The sequence below is a fragment of the Triplophysa dalaica genome, chromosome 1 (genome assembly GCF_015846415.1).
Source record: "Triplophysa dalaica isolate WHDGS20190420 chromosome 1, ASM1584641v1, whole genome shotgun sequence".
NCBI classification, from domain to species: domain Eukaryota; kingdom Metazoa; phylum Chordata; class Actinopteri; order Cypriniformes; family Nemacheilidae; genus Triplophysa; species Triplophysa dalaica.
The window spans coordinates 4,276,785-4,296,848 of NC_079542.1; the positions used below are offsets into that span (position 1 = coordinate 4,276,785).

Sequence of the window (20,064 nt, forward strand, 5' to 3'; positions counted from 1 at the left end):
AGGAAGAAAAAGCTTGTATGGGTGTGGAAACGTGTTCGTGTGTTCACCCTAAGGATTCTGGAGATTAATTATTTGACTCAGAATGTCACTGCTCAAAGGCCTAAGATCTTTGGCTCATATCATCCAGGCATAGCCCTGTCTTTTTCAAGCTGTATGGAAGTGAAGGGTGAGGTGGGGGAGATGCATGGCCAACAGGCTTAAAGAACGTCTCATCTTTAATGGTGTGTAGCCAGGAGGACAGGAAGCGGCTATGATTTGATGCTGCTCCTTTTTCTCTGACTCAAGCACTGAGAGGACATTTGGGTCGTTGGGAATCCACATGTTTTTACAGTTCTGAAGGCAGTTTAATGTATTGAAATGGTGGAAGGTTTTGGGTTGAGGAAACTCGGCAATCGGTCGTGCCGCACTTTAATGGACCAATTGCGTATTTGTATGAAGACAAATCAATTTCATATTCAAAAATGGAAAAACTCAAACGACACTTAAATCGAGCGGGTGGTGTATAAAGTGCCATAAAAGAGCTTTGAATCTATACATTACAAAATCTATAATCCATTTGAAATAATAATAATAATAAAAGATAACGAGCAATTAGTTTTGGCTTTTATTGAATCCAAATTAAAAAATCTGATTTAAACTTTTTCCCACCATTGACAATTTGTTGCGTCGTTTATGACACAACGCTTCCCAGCTTTCAATGTTTTCACTGTTTTACAAGTTTTTGTTTGGCTTTTTTTTTTAAACACTTGACTTCAAGTGTTTCAAGAACTTAAATATTTTTGCGTTGTTGTTTGTTCATAGCTCTGTTCTTTCTTTTGCATACTCAACTAAAAATCCTGGGGCCCATAAGTTTTGTACGCTGTAAAAAACGTTTGTTGAGTCAAATATAAACAAAGCCAACTGTTGGGTTAAAATAACCCAGAGAATGTTTATATTTAACCAAACAATGGGTTAAAATAACCCAGCGTAGGATCATTTATAACCCAACGTTTGGGTTTGTCCATTTTTTCAAAGCTTGAAATAACCCAACATTTTTTAGAGGGTAAGATCAAAAATACTGGTGTTGATTAGGAACTTAAAAAAAACAATGATAGGTAAAGATTTTAAAACATTATTCTGTGTTCGTTCAAGTAAAACAACTTCGCTTGTAAAAATAGGCCGAGAATTAAAAATTGCGTATTAAATTCAGGCTTCTGGAAAACTGAAATAACCGCAGATCTAAAATGCAGCCTAAACATTACTGTTATGTCAATGATGCAGGAGATTTAACTTAAAAACAATATATATGATCAGACTCTGAGAGGATGGTGAAATAACATCAGGCAGTTCTGTGTTTTGCCTTCACGCTCTTTAATTCAATTATTTCTTCACCTTGTTTCCGAGATGTTACATGCCACGGTTCACCTGTCACCACCCAAGCCTGCGTTGTCACAGGACACCGAACTTGAAGTCAGCCCTGACGCAAACCTTCTCGGAAGAATTTCTGTGTGCCCGCCTAAGTTTTCAAAACAGGTCTCTCACTGTGATGGCATCCATCAAGTGAGACAGTCGTGTTGGTTTTGGTCGAATCGTTTGTGTTTGGAGCAGTTGTGGCCAGTTTGTATTCACATGAGATGTCTTGAATGGACGATACATTTTAAATGGGAAATCCAGGCCCGGCTCGAGGTTCTAAAGCATTTCAATTATAACATATAAGATGACTTCTTTTTGGCATGTTCGTGCTCTCCGAAGTGTAATGACGTGAAATTGTGCATTACAGAAATTCCTTTTCTTTTCTTTATACCATCAGTCTATAATGAAGAACATCAGTCAGAAGCACATTATTAAAGTCTGATTATACGTTACAAACAATACAAGCTGTAAGATTAAAGTCCGGGTAAAGAGAATTCTGAGAATTGTTTCTAAACACATTACAGATGTTAGAAATGTGTTGCTGAAACACAATACAAAGACTCAGAAGTATGCAGTAATGAATTGTGCAGTTAAACCGTTAAACTGTTTTTCACCGATTCTCTGTTCAGGATTTCTTGGTCATGCGAAAAAGGGGGATCGATGACGTAATGGATTGTCCGAGCATCCATGGCCCCTCCCCTTTCACTAGAGCACCTAGCATCAGGTGTCTGCTCAATCACGAGCTCAGGGTTGTAAGCTTTTCGCTTTCAGGCTTACTCGCTTACTCTGCCCAACCAAACAAATCTCAAATGGTTGCGCAGACGCGAACTGAAGGAGGATCACTGACTGTTATCGCTATGCGTCAGTGAATGAAGTTTATTTAACAAATTTTGAGACAAGCAGATAATCCACCTGGCTGGTTCGCCATCAGCAATCCCAGCATCTACTTTATAAGGTCAAGAGAGAATCACTACAAATAGACAAAGCTGTCTGTGTTCACACTTGACTTGTTCTTTTAAACTGCTAGCGTCTGTTTTAAATCATAATCATATGGAGTAAACCGTGTTTTCAAAAATTGCCAGCGCCGGCGTTTTTGGTCATGAACACACTTGACGTCTTTTTTGACAAGAAAAAATGTTACAAACAGCAGCCAAATGTCATGACTTCGCCGTCAGGGTCTGTGCACAAAGGCATCCCAGATAAACAGATAGGCAGTGTAACGGAAGTCTTTTTGAATTACAAACAGAGAGCGTCTTTGCTAATCAGATGTTTAATACCTATAATACTAATTTCTCGATAGAAATGCAATCAAAAGTTATTGAAAGTTCAACTTGCATTTATATAAAACTATGCTCCAACCGGCGTTTTGGCCACCATTAAACTTAAACCAATCCCCTCCATCGCAGGTTTTTATGGATACAACACACTACTCGCTTCTCATTGGTTAGCTGCGAAAAGGAGCGTTTTTTTTTCAGAAAAGTTGAAATTAAAAAGACACCCTGAGCTGCAGAAAAAGATGCCGGCGCTGGCGTTTAAAATAGTCGTTATGTAATGTTTTTTTGTAACATAGGTTTTGAAAACGACTTAAATATCCTAATTTAACCAAGACTCAATCCTGGTTTAAACTAATCCCTGTCCTGCAAACTGCCCCCATAGGTCAAAGAGCATACAATAAAACATGGCAGATGGAGTACGACTAAAATCTATTCAGACTACTAAATCAACAGGTAGGTACTTTGTTAAAATCCGTTCATGCTGTCATAGTATGCGATTTCAGACGCAGCGAATATTGGATTGCCTTCGCAGTTATCATTGTGATAATCAAGGTGTCTAATGTGCCAACTAATCAGACTTGAAATATGAGTGTAAGTATTAGAGAGAGAGAGAGAGAGAGAGAGAGAGAGAGCGAGGGAGAGAGAGAGAGAGAGAGAGAGAGAGAGAGGGAGAGGGAGAGGGAGAGGGAGAGGGAGAGGGAGAGGGAGAGGGAGAGGGAGAGGGAGAGGGAGAGGGAGAGGGAGAGGGAGAGAGAGCGAGGGAGAGAGAGAGAGAGAGAGGAAGAGGGAGAGGGAGAGGGAGAGGGAGAGGGAGAGGGAGAGGGAGAGGGAGAGGGAGAGGGAGAGGGAGAGGGAGAGGGAGAGGGAGAGGGAGAGGGAGAGGGAGAGGGAGAGGGAGAGGGAGAGGGAGAGGGAGAGTGGTCTGTAACGACAGTGTCTCCTAAGGAAAAACTTAAGGGTGATGAATTATTTAGGATATTATCATATGTGTAGAATTAACACAACATTGATAAACATATTTTTTAATATCACAGTTATTGCAAACACTGGTATATTGTCACACCCCTACATGGTACATTTAATTGTCATTCATATTAATAACAAACACTACAACTCTTTATTCTAAGAAAGTTGCTGAAGATCATTTCAAGGACATTTTTTAATCTGCAGCGAACCCTTTTAACTATGAACGATATAATTTTTTAAGTGATGGGATCCCCAAAGCTCATTCTAATGGGACCCTCTTAGGACTTTAATCATTAAACCGCTCACAGTGATTTCAAAGAAAAGTATTATAAGAAAAGTTAAATAATTAAAAAAGAGTAAAAAACTGATTAGATATTAAAACTGCACATTTGATAATATTGTACATAATTTGGTGCTAGTATCTGGTTAACACTTCAACATGGTATTGGCATTGCATCCATTTAACATTTTGCCTAATGAGCGACAATGGTTACCAACTCTCTTTCCACTTCCTTTTTGAGTTCAATTCATTGGCCAAAAAAGAAAATAGAAAATAAGCAACAGTAAAGATGAACTGATAACACTCTTTTCATTTCAACAGATATTGCAATTATATAATTATCGCGATCTTTTGGCTCTAATAACCGAGTAGTAAAAATCTGATATTGTGACAGCCCAACTAAAGAGCTTTCAAACCATGACTTTATCTCACACACTGACATATCATGTCTCATTCATCTCACTGACATTCATGAGTCAACCAGCGTTTAGTGGTTCACACTAAAATTAGGATTTTACAGCACATCAAAAGACTCTGTATTACAATCATAGATCAGATCATAGTGCCTCAGTGTCTAAAACCCACAGATGTGACCCTGAGGTTACAGGCCCCTCCTTGGTAAGACCTTGTACCCCTTACCCACCTCCCGTACAGTGCCATAGCCAAGACAGATGACCAATTGTAGAAATGACCAGGTCAGGGGAAGCCCCCTTTTGATGGGACACTGGGCCAAGTAGAATAAGAGGTGGATACATGTCCACTGGAAGACAGAGGGGTCTTTGAGATGAATAACTGACTGTGGGTGAGAATCCCACTGATTCATATGAACGACACACAAACAAGTATACAGACACAAGTACAACAGTAATGACTTTTACAAATGAACAAAACTGTGTCAGGAGAACACACGACAGGTGCTGATTTCTGTCTCAGAAATCTGTGTCTTAAAGACGAAAATGAAAGAGAGGTGGCAATTGAGTAACTACACTTCTCTATTCTCTGCTAATGTCTATGATCCAAAACTGAGAGAGTCACCTCACAACAGTATTGCAACCATCATGGAACATGGGAGGCTCAACTTTCAACTGATTTCAATGATGAGTAGAATCTTACAACATTAGTTAAGCTTACTTAATTTAGCCCAACATTATATAATTAAGTCTCTTTAAGAACAGTCTCCACACTCTGTGGCCATATTTCCAACAACTGCAGATATTTTAGTCAAGATAAAGTCTTATATACATGAATGTGAAGAGACAGATATCCACATTCAAACACTGCAAAAAATGACATTCCTACTTATTGTATTTTTTGTCTTGTTTTCCAGTTCACACGTGAATCAAGATGCATTTTCGTGATGAGCATAAAGACAAAAGAAAATAAGTCTTATTTTTAGACAAAATTTCAGTGAATTTGTGCTAAAGAAAAGCATACAATTGGGGTAAGAAAAATAATCTTGAATTACGGTATACATTTTTCTAAATTCAAGATTATTTTTCTTACCCCATTGGCAGATTTAATTTTTTATATTTTAGACTTATTTTCTTAATGTATAATTCATGTAAAAACAATGTGTATATTCCATCCAAATTCCATCACATCTGTGTACCGTTTATCTAATTACTGTAAATGTCTTATTGTGAATATTAGATATACGTGTATACACACACACACACATACACATTAAAAATTAAGTTGAACTTGAAAGTGCTCGCTAAGGTAACGATAAAAAAGATGTTGTTACCACTGATCTATATAAATGACTGGATTGCTCATGACATCATTACACTGAAGCCACCGCGCCACCATGTTGGTATGCCCAAACATTCTATTGAATTATAGGGAGTTATCACATATTAACGATGAAAATGTATTTTAGCAGTCCCTGTTTTTCTAACTAAGTCTCATTGTACATTTATTTAAACTCGGGAATTTTCCCATCTCTGAGTTAGTTACATTCATCTTGATTGTTATAAACCAACAATTAAACCTGACATAAACTGAACCATGTTTGTTTATTAAAGGAATAGTTTCATAAATGAAAATTCTGTCATCATTTAATCACCTTCATGTCATTTTAAACATATGGCTTTCTATCTTCTGCAGAACAGAAGAATTTTGGTAACCAAACAACGGCGTTACCCATTGACTTGCATTGGTTTTGTGGTCATGCAGTAGAAGTGAATTGATACCCCCGTTGTTCGGTTACAAACATACTTCAAAATATCTTCTTTTGTGTTCTGCAGAAAAAAGACATTCATTCATTGTGCAAATAAAAACACTTTTTAGGCTTCTTTAGCTACTATGTGTTAAAAGGTTTGCAATTTCCTCATAACATTTTGTGCAGTCCATCTACAATTTTTTTTGTCTTTTGACAATTGGTGATTTGCTCTATTCAGTAGAAGGCGGGACCTTACTGTATATCACATAGACATCACATCATCGCTTTTTGTTGCTCAACGGGAGAAGTTTGTAATCTCGCCCAAGTGCCTCAAAAATACATGGGGAATGTCATCACGTGTCAAAAAGTAAGTGTCAATGAGCTTGATTTACTCAATCGAGATGAAATTTTTACGTCTTGTCTAGACGACACGGTTAACGCTCATTCAAGCTGCCCGATTCACGTCATTCCCGTCTTTGCATTGACTTTGTCATTTACTCGCGCAAATCGCTTAATTCCAGTTTGGTGTGAACGTAGCATAAGTCATGTTTAAAACTATATTTTATGCAAAAAATATTTTAATTAATTGTCATAGTTCTGTGAAAAGTGCAACATCTCACCCAAGTTCACTAGGATATGACATTGTAAAGCAAATTACTAAGGCCATTACCAAGGCCTTAATTCAACCTCTTAAACTACCGGGATTTCTTTTCTGCATCACTGCCAGACTCACACTTTCTTCTATGACATTTAAATGAAATATTAGGAAATCTCTGCATTTCAACCACAAGTCAAGCCAGAAACCTTTTAATGTTGCTGCTGTGATCTGATCTGGAGAAGGTCCACATGTGTTGTGGGTGAAGTTACCGCGGCATGTGTCTTACAGCAGTGTCTGTTGTGGCCTCAACGTCTCTTCCTAAAAGATTCCAGTTTGTTGTCCATAGAAAGCAGCCAAGAACCGCAAAACTGCGCATCGGAGGCGGTTTTCTATTCTCTTTTGTATTAACAGTCACGTGCTTCCGCTGGGGTGCTCAATCACTGAAAATGTAATGGGTGCCTGAGAGGCATCTATCTTCGTGCTGGTCTTTACTGTCATGCCATCTTTCTATTTTTCTCTTGTCACCTGTCTTGCTCAAATTTTCTAGAATTTTATCCAGAGAACCAGACGAGCCTAAACAAAACAGTTCACAGTAGCATGGATTGGGGTCTATTACTCCCACCCCGCATACACCCCCATCTCTCAAGCTCTCACAAACACACGTGTTGCTGTGGCTGTCACATGCCGGTTGGCAGCTGTCTTAACAGGGCATCTGCGTTGCTTAACCTAACGTGTGGTAATGACACAGTCAACCCCACGGGGATGCCCAAAAATACATACTTTTCATAAACTGCCAGTATAATCATTCTGAACATTTTGGTAACAGAAAACTGGGAATATTGACAGACTGTAGATCCAAAATGGAGAAATCTGAGACACGAGTCTGCAAGCCAATTCTTGCAGAGGAAATTGTGAGTGAATAATCTTTTGTTGCTGCTTGACAGAATTCAGAATTTCGAATAGCATTTCGAACCATTCCTGCTGCGGAAAATGGAAGCAGAACTAAATGTAATTGTCAGGTTAAGTAAAAAACAGCGTCTAGAAAAAAGAACGGAGATGTCAGAGACGCAAGGGCTGGCACTCTTTTTGTAGATAAATAAATAAAAACGCTAGCTGTGGGAAATTTCATGTGCACTTCATTTGAATTCTGCATTTTGTTTTTCCCACATATCAGTCCTGCAAACGACTGCCAAGGTTTTGAAGCGTTACTGAAAGGACGAGAAAGAGATGGAGAAAGAGAGAGATCCTGGCCGACTGCTCGTTTCTATTAAACGTCCTATTAAACAACAGGCCCCCATGCGGAATGCAGATTTCAGGGAAGGGAACATGGAAAAAAAGGGACGAACAGAGAAGCAGAAAGTGCCGCCAATGCTGAAACAATTAAGGCAGTTTGGAGAAACACCCTTCATCGAAGCATGCACGAGCTGGCAAACATCACACTCCCTGCGAACACTGGGAGTGATAATACAGTCTGTGACATCCACGCTGTGTAACTGAGTCTAAAAGATGCACTTTCACTCTCTGTCTGTATTTCATTCTTCTCCATCTCTTGCTGCCGGTGGAACTCAAGTCAATAGGCTATTATGAAAAGACGCTGACAACGAATCAGCCACAGGCTACGCTTTTTTTGATCTCTTTCATGTTATTCAAAAGTGCAGCGGCATCTGTTTTGAACATGATTGTGTTAACATCACAGCGAGTGCCCCACAGTAAGCCGGGCTTTAGCAGAGAACCCTACTCGACAGCCAGATTGTAGGGGAGGTCCACGGGGATAGGCGTTGTGCTGATGCGCATCGCTTGGTGTGAAATGTTTCGCTTGTTTTGTTTTGCACACCAGACAGCCAGAGGGTGAAAATAAAAGAAGCACATTTGACGGAGCTTGAGAAAAAGAGGCTGCAACTCATTAGGGTGTATACTTACAGTAACGCCTTTCAGCAGAATCTGACAACCCTCCAAATTTCCTCTCAAAAGGTTAGGCAAATGTATAATGGGCTATTGATCGGGTTCGTAACGTTGCCATGTTTCCAGTACTAATGATTCACTTTAATTGATTCCTATAGGAGGGGAGATTAAATTAACACCAACACTTGGCTTGAGATTCTAATTCAAATGTGAAATTTTGAAAGGCAGGTTTGACCAAATCGATTTAGCCTTGCTTTGCTGATAAAATCAAACTAGTCATAAAAAGTGTGTCATTTGCAGAAATACTGCAAGCACTTCATGTGTTTTGAGTGCACTTCATTTGTTCCGCTACGATAACTCTCTATGTCCTGTCCCTTAGGGTTGCTGCCTGGACTTTGTATTACTTTAATGCTTAAACTCAACTGGAAGCATTTGTGTTTCCATCTGCTGGTTAAATGTAGTATTATCAGATTCAAGATTTTAAGCTGCCTGATTTTTAACTCTGTAACTCTGCAACTCATCTAGATAAGAAGTTCCTAAAGTTATCCAGACTCTCCCAAACTCACTGCGGTCACATTTCTATTCAATTAACAAACAGGTAGTGATCCATCATCAATGTTCATTTGCAAATGTCACAGATAAATGCAAACTGATGTGCACTATTTACTATCTAACATATGCGGTCAAATAACAGGCACAGCGGTATCCAATCCTCACTAAACCGTGTGTGCGTTCATGTACTGCCTCCAAAAATATTCAGCTGTCTAAGTTATTCATAGTGCACCTCAGAAAGACTTCTTACATGAAGCTTAGGTGTTTCTTACAATCAGACAAAACTGAATAATGCACCACTATTAATGGGCAACGCTTAACAGTAGAGCCCTGGTGCGCGTTTTTAAAGGTGCGCGCTCCACATCGATGACAAGGACACTTGCAACCGCGACGCGCACTTTTACTTGCATCAAAATTTAGGGACGTCAGTATGTTGTAGCGCTCTGCCATGCAATACAATAACATCAAATTTCCCGGTCCAGACCTAAAAACATTTCACAATTTGAGACGTTACCTGGTGGGCAGTTGCAGTCTGGTGAGGTTTCCCGGACAGTCCTTACTCTAGCCAAGTGTTCATAAGAGCGCTGTAGAAATAAAAGATATGTGTGAACATCGTGTGCCAAATGTGCGCAGGTGAATTGACCGAAGAAATCGGACAGGTGTTCGTGTGTGGACAGATTTAGCATCTCTGGGGTAAATAACGCAGTACTGTTCACCTTCCTGAGTTGAGGCTATGGTTGCGTATTTTAAAGAGTTTAGGATCTCTCACCTGTGACAGTAGCGTGTCCACTTTCTCCTGTACCATTGCATTAAACTGATCCATGGTCAGTCCATTAAGCGGACTTAAGAGGCGCGCACCACTTCCGATTTCTAAATCCACAACTCTCTCCTTAATGTCACTGTTCTGAACACTCAGTAAAAAGCAAAAGGCAAAGGACACGACAGAAAAGACAAACGGTATCACATCCACGGCACCTTTAAGACAGTGCCGCCGCTTGCCAGCACCGGTGTCGCTCTCCATTTTCACCGCGCTCCGGGACTCCTTATTTGCCTCTAGACCCCTCATGACTCCTTCTCGACCCTATACTACAAAGTGCAGTCACCAGTAGCGACGGGATGAGAGTAAAAATATTCTGTCACTATTTTCTTTCGATTTATCTCTGAAGGACTGTACGGCGACGTTGGTAACACTGGAGCGCGCTTCTGAGATCCCCGACCGGTGCGCGCTCGTTCACTAGGAGACAGTGTGAGCTGTGACTGATTTCAGTAGCCCTCTGAAAACTTGTTGCACTACTGGAAAAGAAACCCATGCACGCGCTGCAGACCAGTCTGTGGAGCCGTAAGACGCACCCCTGACAGATTTTGTGGCAAGTGATGTTAAACCGCAGACGAGCGGCAAATGTTTTGTGCATTCCACACAATCCGTTCAAAAACACGCCTCCAAATGAACACAGACTCCATCAGACTTCACTGACTCCGTCTGTCCCTACTCTCAATCACCGGCTGCATCATTTCAATATTGCGCATGAGTAATGGTGTATGAATCATGCATTAATGGGATTTGTCATTGAAGCATAGTGAGAATTGCGCACGAGCAGAACAGCCACATGCCAACGCACTGAAATAAACACGTAACTGTTCGCAATGTTTTAATGTTTCTTGACAAAAGGCTGTACAGTACGTCCTGATATTCCTTAAAAAACATTAAGAACATCACAGACATGGATTTATACAGGAATTGAATCGGCTTGAATGGACATGGTAATGCCTCTGAGGGTTTCAACTGGTAATCTTAACTGGTGGATCATGGGAGCCAACAAGACCATTCAATTCAATGGAATAAGACAAAAACATTTTTATAAATGAATTGTAATGGTGAAGCTGATGATTTATAAGAGTATTTGTATGTTGTAAGTGTGAATAGGAGAATTTCCCTTAATCTGACAAATGCAGAGTACTCTGCAATAGTAGCTGATTGTGTCTATACCTAAAGGTCAATATTTTTATTATTTTCTTAATACATTTTGGGATATTAACCTTAAAGTGGATCTTGTCTGTCTCTCTTTGGAGGCTGACCTTTAACAGCAATCTCATTTTGTTGGCATGGTTTAGCATTCATACTGTAGTTGGACCTCCTGATGAGATGCCTGAGCTGTATTGCTTTCCATCCGTCGGGCATGCGCTTGGAGAGAGTGACCTCAGAATCTGCCCCCAACAGTTAGAATATCAATTCAGTTACAAAAGAATGGATAAAGCAAGTGAAGATTTGTGAGACTTTAGGATCAAAGTCTAAAATATCTATTTCAATAATACCTCAATTTACAGAAGCACTGAGCCATCACTATAGTTCTCGGCATGATGTTCTGACAGTGGTGGTGGTGATTTCAAACAATGTAATTAACAAAAATCTTCAAAAACTCAACAAAAAAAAACTTGTTCTGTCATCATATCTTTAAAAGTAGCTGAAATTGAACAATGATAGGCATTTTGTGCCTGGCCATTTCATGAAAAGACCAACAGCACGATCTAGTGTTTGGAATTGGTCTAGCAAATGTAACTTATTACCACAGAGAGAGAGAGAGAGAGAGAGAGAGAGAGAGAGAGAGAGAGAGAGAGAGAGAGAGAGAGAGAGAGAGAGAGAGAGAGAGAGAGAGAGAGAGAGAGAGAGAGAGAGAGAGAGAGAGAGAGAGAGAGAGAGAGAGAGAGAGAGAGAGAGAGAGAGAGAGAGAGAGAGAGAGAGAGAGAGAGAGAGAGAGAGATTCCATTGGATTACAGGAATAAACTAAACCATTCTCCTTAACGCAAGTGCGTTTATTCATTGTCTCCATTACCTTACCTATGAGAGCAAAGAACCAAATGAAATCAATTCTGATTTTAAATTATTTTAAACATTATCTCAGCCACGTCTCTAGTACAACACACAAATTACTGAGTTGGGTCCTTTTGAATACTTGAAACATAATATCTTCACAATGTACTAAATACTCTAAATACAAAAAAGGTTCAGTATACTAAGAGGTAAGGCTGGTGTTCTGTTTATAAAGTACACACCAGAATTTCCAGGGGCTCAGTGGTTAGAGCATGATGCTAGCAACCCCAATGCCATGGGTTTGATCCCAGGGATTGCAAATATCCAGCAACAAATGAATAGTATAATGTAATGTGAGTCACTTTGGATAAGAGCGTCTGGCAAATGCATAAATATAAATGTAATACTGTTTGCCACACTATATTTTGATAGCAGTTGCTGAAGTTGACCGCTAGGTTGCGTCATTCACCACAAACACTTTCTCTAGTGCGCACCTGTCATTGAATTAATCCTTTCTAGGACTAAATCATTTTGTGATGATTCATGTTTCTTAGTCCTCCTGTGTAGATTGAAAAAAAATATAAATCATGGCAACACACACATTCAAAAACCGTGCTTCACAGTTTTAAAGAAGAACCATTTTTTCTAAATGGTTTCATCACTTTTTATATATGTAGAACTTTTCTGTTTCACAAAAGGTTATTTATAAAAATGTAAGAAATAAATTGTTCTCATAAAAACCTTTGAGATAATGGTTCTATTGGCATCACTTTTTGTAGCGCCTTTTCAGGAGTGTATGTTTTTAAGGTTAAATGTGATCATCCATGCATCACAATATTCTTTGGAATAAAGAAAGGTTTTACTGTGTGTTTGCAGACACATGTCCATATCTTAGCCTATCCTAAGCATCAGTTTTATATTCCTTTTGTGTCTTTATATCTTAACAAATAATACAATAGACTACGAGACATTGCATTCCATTGTACTAAAATTAGTTTGGAAATGTAAGCATTACTATCTAGAATCTCCAATTCACTCGGACAAACTTGCCTGGTCCAATATGGCGGCCCTGCTGACCTACAATTCAGAGGTCAATGCGGATCACTTCACCTGCTTGACTCATACAAATTAATAACGTCACATCAAACCTAACGTTCACTAGACCTGTGCCAAAATTCACAGATGCCTATCTTTATCAGCAGGTAAACATCCGGATGGCTGAGTCGCGTTATCCACAAAAAAAAGAGATTGCACACACTGGGACATACTAACAGGAAGCGGAAGTGGCCGTTGTTGCCTAGACAATATTATGGCCAATAACTGTCACACACATTAAAATACAGCTCTTTATTCATTCATTCATTATTTCGTATGTAATGTTTTCTCTATACTTACATTTATTAATTTAGCGACGCATCATTTATATCATCTATTATTGCAGTGGAGCGTCATTAAACTCCGCCTAATCGCGGTGAGTTGTGGGTAATATCGGCCTTTAGAAGGCGCATCATTCTCCACTTCGAAATTCTACCGGAAGTAGTAGACCATCCGGCAATCCTTGGAATACTATTTTCAACATACTATGATTTGGGACATGGTTGGTGCGTCCCAATTCGCATACTATCCGTCCTAAATAGTATTCGAAAATATAATAAGTATGTCCCAAAACACAGCATGCTGAAATTAGTATTCGAAAAATTCCCGGATGGTCATCCCAATTACACAACTCACCGCGAGAGGGCGGAGTTTAGTGACGCAACACTGCATTCATTTAAATAAATAAAATATGTTTCGCTAAATTCATGAATGTAAGCATACAATAAAACGTACATACAAAATAATAAATGAATAAACACTTAAATGCAAGGAAGAGCTGAATTTTGATGTTCGTGATAGTTAAGGATCACAGTGTCGTCTGGCGACAACGGCCACTTCCGTTTCGCGTCCCAGTACGTCCAGACAGTTTTATTACGCACTCAAATGTATATACTTTTCCATAACAAAAACAGTACATACTTTAAGGACAAAAGTAGGTGAATTGGGACGTAGCAACTAATTCTACTTTCGAATACTATAAGCACGACGGATAGTGTGCTGATTTTAACATAAGGAGTAAGTTACTTCTGACAGTAAATAACTGGTCGACCAGCACTTATCCAATTGGAAACACGTCGAAAAACATGAACACTCACCGTACTAAAATCTTTGAACTTGAAGGGTAATGGCGTCCTGAATTTCAGGCTGAAATCCTGAAGTATTCTGACCACCAAGTATTTATCTTTGGTCAATAACGACCTTAATCCACACATACTGGTTTTGTATATTCTTGTCTTGAGCGCTGAAGAAGTTTTCTTAGGTATGTTCAAGTTCACGGCAGGCGACGCTGCGCAGACCGATCGGCCTATGATACTAAAGTAACGCGAGAGCCATTCAAGAGCTCTGCTGTTGAAACGCTCTCGCGGTACTTTGATAGTCGTCGATCCATCTGCGCAGCGTGAACTAGCCGCCCATTACTCCGATTTCGCGGTGCATGTAAACGCCTTTACGGGGTTTCTCTCAGTTGTGTTTATTTGCGCATGTCTGACAGCGCAATTGTAAAAGTCCCAAACGGAAGTAGTAGTAAAATAACGCATAAAATGCCGCTCCCGAGTCATGCACATGCTGTTGATGTAGAAACGTCCAAATTATTGTTGCATATGCAGGTACTATGAGAAGAGATATAAAAATACAGCTTACTGACCTTTTTCCACTGCATTTTTAAATAAGTAGACTACCCACGGTGATGTCACTGCACGCGAGAAACCTTGCAAGTCTTAAACTTGCATGTAAATGCGGTTTCATGGTATGCATGTAAACACGTGAAAACAGATTTCTTTTTAAGCTGATTTTTGATAGATATCCGTTGATTTTGTGTATGTAAACCGCGTTTACATGGAAGCTTGAGACGTGCCGGGTTTCTCGCGTGCAGTGACGTCACTGTCGGTAGTGCATAAGAGGCTCGGCCAGGATTAAATTAGGATTTCCGGTCATTTATTAAAATGTATCTGGTGTTTTGATATTGAAGTGCTTCAGCACTCACAAGATGTTTTGAGATCAGTTTTCTCAAATCCCTTTGACCCAAAGCACAGACAAACCTGCTATATTTTGATCAGCATACCAGGTGTTTGTGCTGGCAAGCGTTAAGTTATTCATATATCTCTATTTTGAGACTGTTGCTGACAAGGTCTGGTAATTATGATATAATGAAGAATAATCTACAGCTAAAAGTCTGAACTCGGAACGGCAGCTTAAAACGGGTTCTGTGGCAGAACTGTTGTAAAATCATATTAGAAATGTGCATGTTGTTGTACAGTACTATATATCGCGGCCTGCGAGAGAATGAATGGCAGTTTGCATGTGTACTGTATGTATATGTACATAAACACTTGAATGTGTTTTTTTAAGCAGCCAAGTTATTTGGGCACCAGGACAGACAATCTCTTTGTTTTGGATGTTTAGCTTTTAGATGGGTGCTTGCCAAAAACAACTACTGTAGGCAAGTAAGCCCCAGCTCTCCCCGGCTTTTTCTTTAGGATTTACCTCCGCTGTGTCTCTGGCTTACACCGGACCCAACTGGCCATTGCTGGACCTTTCAAGGCTCATTGGCTGGCCCTGTGGGCTTGTGTTTGTTTCCTCAATATTTCTCACAAATCTTTTCATTACCATTCTCTCTTACAGATCAACTGAAGGCAGGGTAATGCGACAGAAATTGTATTTATGATGGTGATTTTAAGGTGTCTTAGTTGGCATAATTAAGAATAAAGTTAGATTTAAACATCAAACTTGAAGTCCAGATTTAAGATTCTTGAAGTTGAATTGACGGACACTTGAAAATGGGAAATTCCAGCGTTATGGATGTGACATTTTGTGTTATGGACGTGACATAAAAATGCTCAGAGAATGAATTTGTTAGGATTATATTGAACCATCTGTTTATATTTTACTGAACCCTTGTTGATAGAGTCTAAACATCCAAAAATGTCAGTCTATGAAAAAAAATGGATGTGACAATCCTGAAAATGGCTCTTAACTGACTAGAAAGTCACGCACTAAAAATAAAACAAATGCTTTAAAAATTTGAAGAGAGATCTCACATGGGTAATTGAAGCACCAAATGTTAACATCTATGCTGTTACCATAATAAAAGCCGCTGGTAAAAAAAAAAAAATTCATGGTAAGGTTGACATTTTCACGTTATTGCCCAAATGTACAAATCAAATAATGTACTGTAAATGTTTTTCTTTTGCATCCTATGGAGTTACTGTAAAGTGGTGTACAGGACATTTATGTGTGTAGCCTATATAATTTAGCCTATGTAGTTATGGCAGTAATAGAAAATGGGTTATTGTTTGTATGTTATATATGTCATGTATATGTTCTTTTATATCCCACATTCTGCTGCATGTACTGTAAAAAGAAAAAATGATACAACTCACTTAGTTTTTGTGTTATTTGTGCAGGTTTTTTAAAGTAAAGTTTACTTAAAAACTGTGTGCAAAACCTTAAACAAAATATGAGGTTAAACGGTGTGAAAAAAAGTAAAATTTGACAAAATATAAACTTTTGCAAATAATCCCCCAAATAAATCATTTTTTTAATTCCTACTAGTTGTTTTTAACAGTGTGGGAGAGAATAAGACAGAGAGAGCTTGAGGGAGAGAACTGTTCAAACCGGACACTGAAAGACATGATTTATATCTAGCTCCCAGTAGAAGAGGGAGAGAAAAAGAGAGCTGGAACTGAGCTACTGTTCTTTTCTGCTCTATTTCTCTGAGCCCAGTGAGCTTCTGCCACCAGGACACTGATCTGTTTCTCTTTCAGTAGTTATCAGCACTAGAGCGTTGTCATAACAATACCGTTTTATTGAATCAACCAAATTCCTGTGATTTCGCTTGATACATTTTTTTAATTCAGATGTTCACAAAGACTCCTGAGATAGGCACAGGCTCCCCGTGACCCGAGGTAGTTCGGTTAAGCGGTAGAAAATGGATGGATGGATGGATGGATGTTCACAAACCATTTGTTCTCAATCTCAAGCCCATGCAGTTAACACTATTGAAGCCTTTGAGTGTTGTTAATAAAGCCAGCTACTCCCAGCCACATAGCATGAGGAGATTCATTTTTAACAAGACTTACCGTTGAGTCGGCGACAGGATATGGCCAAGTGTTACGCAAAACTAGCAACTTGTCGTTTTTTTAGTTCATTCTTATCCACTTTTGGCAATGCAAGCCGCTTAAAGTGATAGTTCAACCAAAAATAAAAATTCTGTCAAGATTTACTCACCCTCTTGACATTTCAAACACATAGAACTTTCTTTCTACCGCTTAACACAAAAGAAGATATTTTGAAGAATGTTTGCTAACTGGACCCGATTCACTTGCATTGCTTTTGTGTCCACACAATAGAAGTGAATGAGTGCCAGTGCTGTTCGGCGACCAACTGTCTTCAAAATATCTTCTTTTGTGTTCTGCGGAAGAAAGAAAGTATTTAAGGTAAATGATCACGGCTATCTGTTAGCCACTATCGTGAGGCTTTCGCTGAATGAATTCCAGCGTCTCTGCAGATGATGGGTGTCCAAATTTACTCACTCGTTTTCCTTAAGTGGACTATATGAGTGAACTGATATAGGGAATAGTGAAAGAAGGTATAGGGGGCGATTTCCGACACAGCCTCTGTCATCATTAATTCACCGTAATGTTGTTTAAAACCTTTATATATGACTTTTATTTGGTACACAAACGGAGATATTTCGAGAAATATCTCAGTGGTTTTGTGCCCATACAATGGAAGTCAATGGGGTTCAATGTTGTTAAATGTGAATAAACGGAGAAATGGCTTTTTGTAATTGTTTAACATTAAGCTGTCACTTATGGTTACTTCTTAAGAAGCAAATCTTGCATTTCACAAACAGTTCGGGAAACACCTTGAACCTCTCTAAGACAAGGAAGTACTCTGCAATTTTCAATGACACCGGTCACTCCAACCCTGACCTATGACATATGTGGCTCCGAGCAACATCGCTCAATGGAGCCATCTGTTTCACTTCCTCCCGACTCAACTAAAGGGCGGCCGTGCTGCACTGGATGCTGATCCGGGACCAGTCACTGATTTCTCTTTAACACTCAAGATACTGCAAGCTAGTCATTAATCAGTATAAAAGTTTAATGTCCACCCCAAGCCATCTCATGGGGTATAGTCTGAACCCCGATGACCTCAGTGTTTTGCAGACTAGGCTTGGCTGTTATTTGTAATGCAGGGGGCTGTGGCATTGAGCATTGCGCCATGTGGTCAGACGGCAGAGAGGCAGAATTCATGGCGACACTGAAATGGACACCCACTGACAGATGGACAGGTTACCTTCTCACCACAAGCCAGGCATTCCTTGGACACCAGGGCCAGGAGCCTTCCTTTCATTTCGACTGTAGATCCTCTAAAGACCTCTCACCCCCCCGTAGAGTTGCCACATTCCCCAGTGGGCTAAAGCAGATGAGAGGAGCCACAAGGGAGGTTATTAATCTTGCCATGACAAGGCATTAAAGAATGGAGTTGAAGTACGTGTTTGTGTATATAAGCATCTGCTGTACATCACTGTACACGTGTGGCCGTGTATATAATATGTACTAATTTTAGTACGGGCCCAATGTGTGAAGCATAGATGTACTTAGAATAACACCACATAGAAAACTGTACTCAAGGATTGCAGTCCACTTTGGTCAATATGTGTTTGAATTAGTTTCTTTTTTTCTCGGTTAAATAAAAATACAAAATGATGATGAAGTAATCATTTCTTTTAATATTTACTTGTAATATAAAATGTCTTAATAATGATCGAGTTACATCATAATATGTCTGTCAGATTTTCACTGCACAATTATCTTGGCAAAAAGAATTCACGCTAGAAATATTATTATATAAAGGCTTCTTCATAAATAGATAATGCTATCAGTCATATTTGTTATTTTCTGTGTTTTTCTTTTTTTGTGGTCAAAGAATCACGCTCGAAATACAAGTATAGGCAGGCAGAGAGGGAATGTTTTGCTCTCAAGGCAAAAAATTCAAACAGGTGCAGAAATATTTAAGAAAGTATCATATGTATTAAAGGTCCAATCTGTCCAATTTTTGAGGGGGGAGGAATCCATTGACAAAAATGATATACATAACTATGTCTTCAGATGTGTATAAAGACCTTACATAATGAGATGTTATGTTTTTGAATACGTTCGAATGAGCTATTTCTATCTACATACACCGCGGGTCCCCTTGCATGGAATTCACCATGTTGTTTCTACAGTAGCCCTAAGTGGACAAACTGCTCTACAAAGCGTGTAAATATGTTATCTCCCTCCGCAAAGAATTCAAAACGTGACAACATCTTAGTTCTGTGTCACCCACCAAAGTGCTTCCAACGGGAGGGTGAAGCAATGGAGGGAGCAGTTGGTGGCAATTCGCAACCTCACCACTAGATGCTACTAAATTTCATACACTGGACCTTCTTCACGAAACACGATACGATTGGGAATACCGGCATATTGTGAGTCCATATTCATAATTATTTACACCTTAAATTGATTACACTTTACCCATTAGAAACATTCTATGTTAGGTCTAAAAAATAAAAAAAAATCAGTATGTTTTATCACCGCTCTTCATTCACACCAACAGATATCTACAGTACGTTCCCTTAAACAACCTGCAAAGTCTTGTTGAAGGTCCCTGAGACTTGAGTCTGTCAATGGCAAACACATTTATAATGTGCATGCTTGGTTATGCATCATTGCTCACCATGAATGCAAGGCATTCACAGCTAAGGGGATATCTGTTTTTTCAACATTACTGTGAATGCTGCTCTTGTCATGTATCACGGACACTGTGGTGTACAATCAATAAAATACTTCCTTAATTTGCTTCTCTTGCCCAAATACACCTTTTCATATATTTTGCGGTCAACCATGTTGTGCCAGATGTAGCTTTGTTTTTTTAAGCCTCTGCCGGTAAATATGGTGTGCGAAGCGAAGAAAAAACTGAATTCCTTTGTTTGTTGTGGTAATGGAGATTAAGCAGAACCGAGGGCTGCATGTCAGCCAGCAATTC

General features: G+C 39.3%; 1 protein-coding gene across 1 annotated transcript in view; it reads right to left on the reverse strand.

Moving 5' to 3' along the window:
• The window catches only part of LOC130419655 (collagen alpha-1(XXV) chain), a 147,267-nt gene extending 136,699 nt beyond the window's left edge, over positions 1–10,568 (reverse strand). The window contains exons 1-2 of the mRNA XM_056746543.1: positions 9,895–10,568; positions 9,640–9,709 (exon numbers count right to left, since the gene is read on the reverse strand). Coding sequence (XP_056602521.1) covers positions 9,640–9,709; positions 9,895–10,191 — 367 coding nt within the window. The 5' untranslated portion in view covers positions 10,192–10,568. The remainder of the gene's footprint in view (positions 1–9,639; positions 9,710–9,894) is intronic.
• Between the last annotated feature and the right edge of the window lie 9,496 nt (positions 10,569–20,064).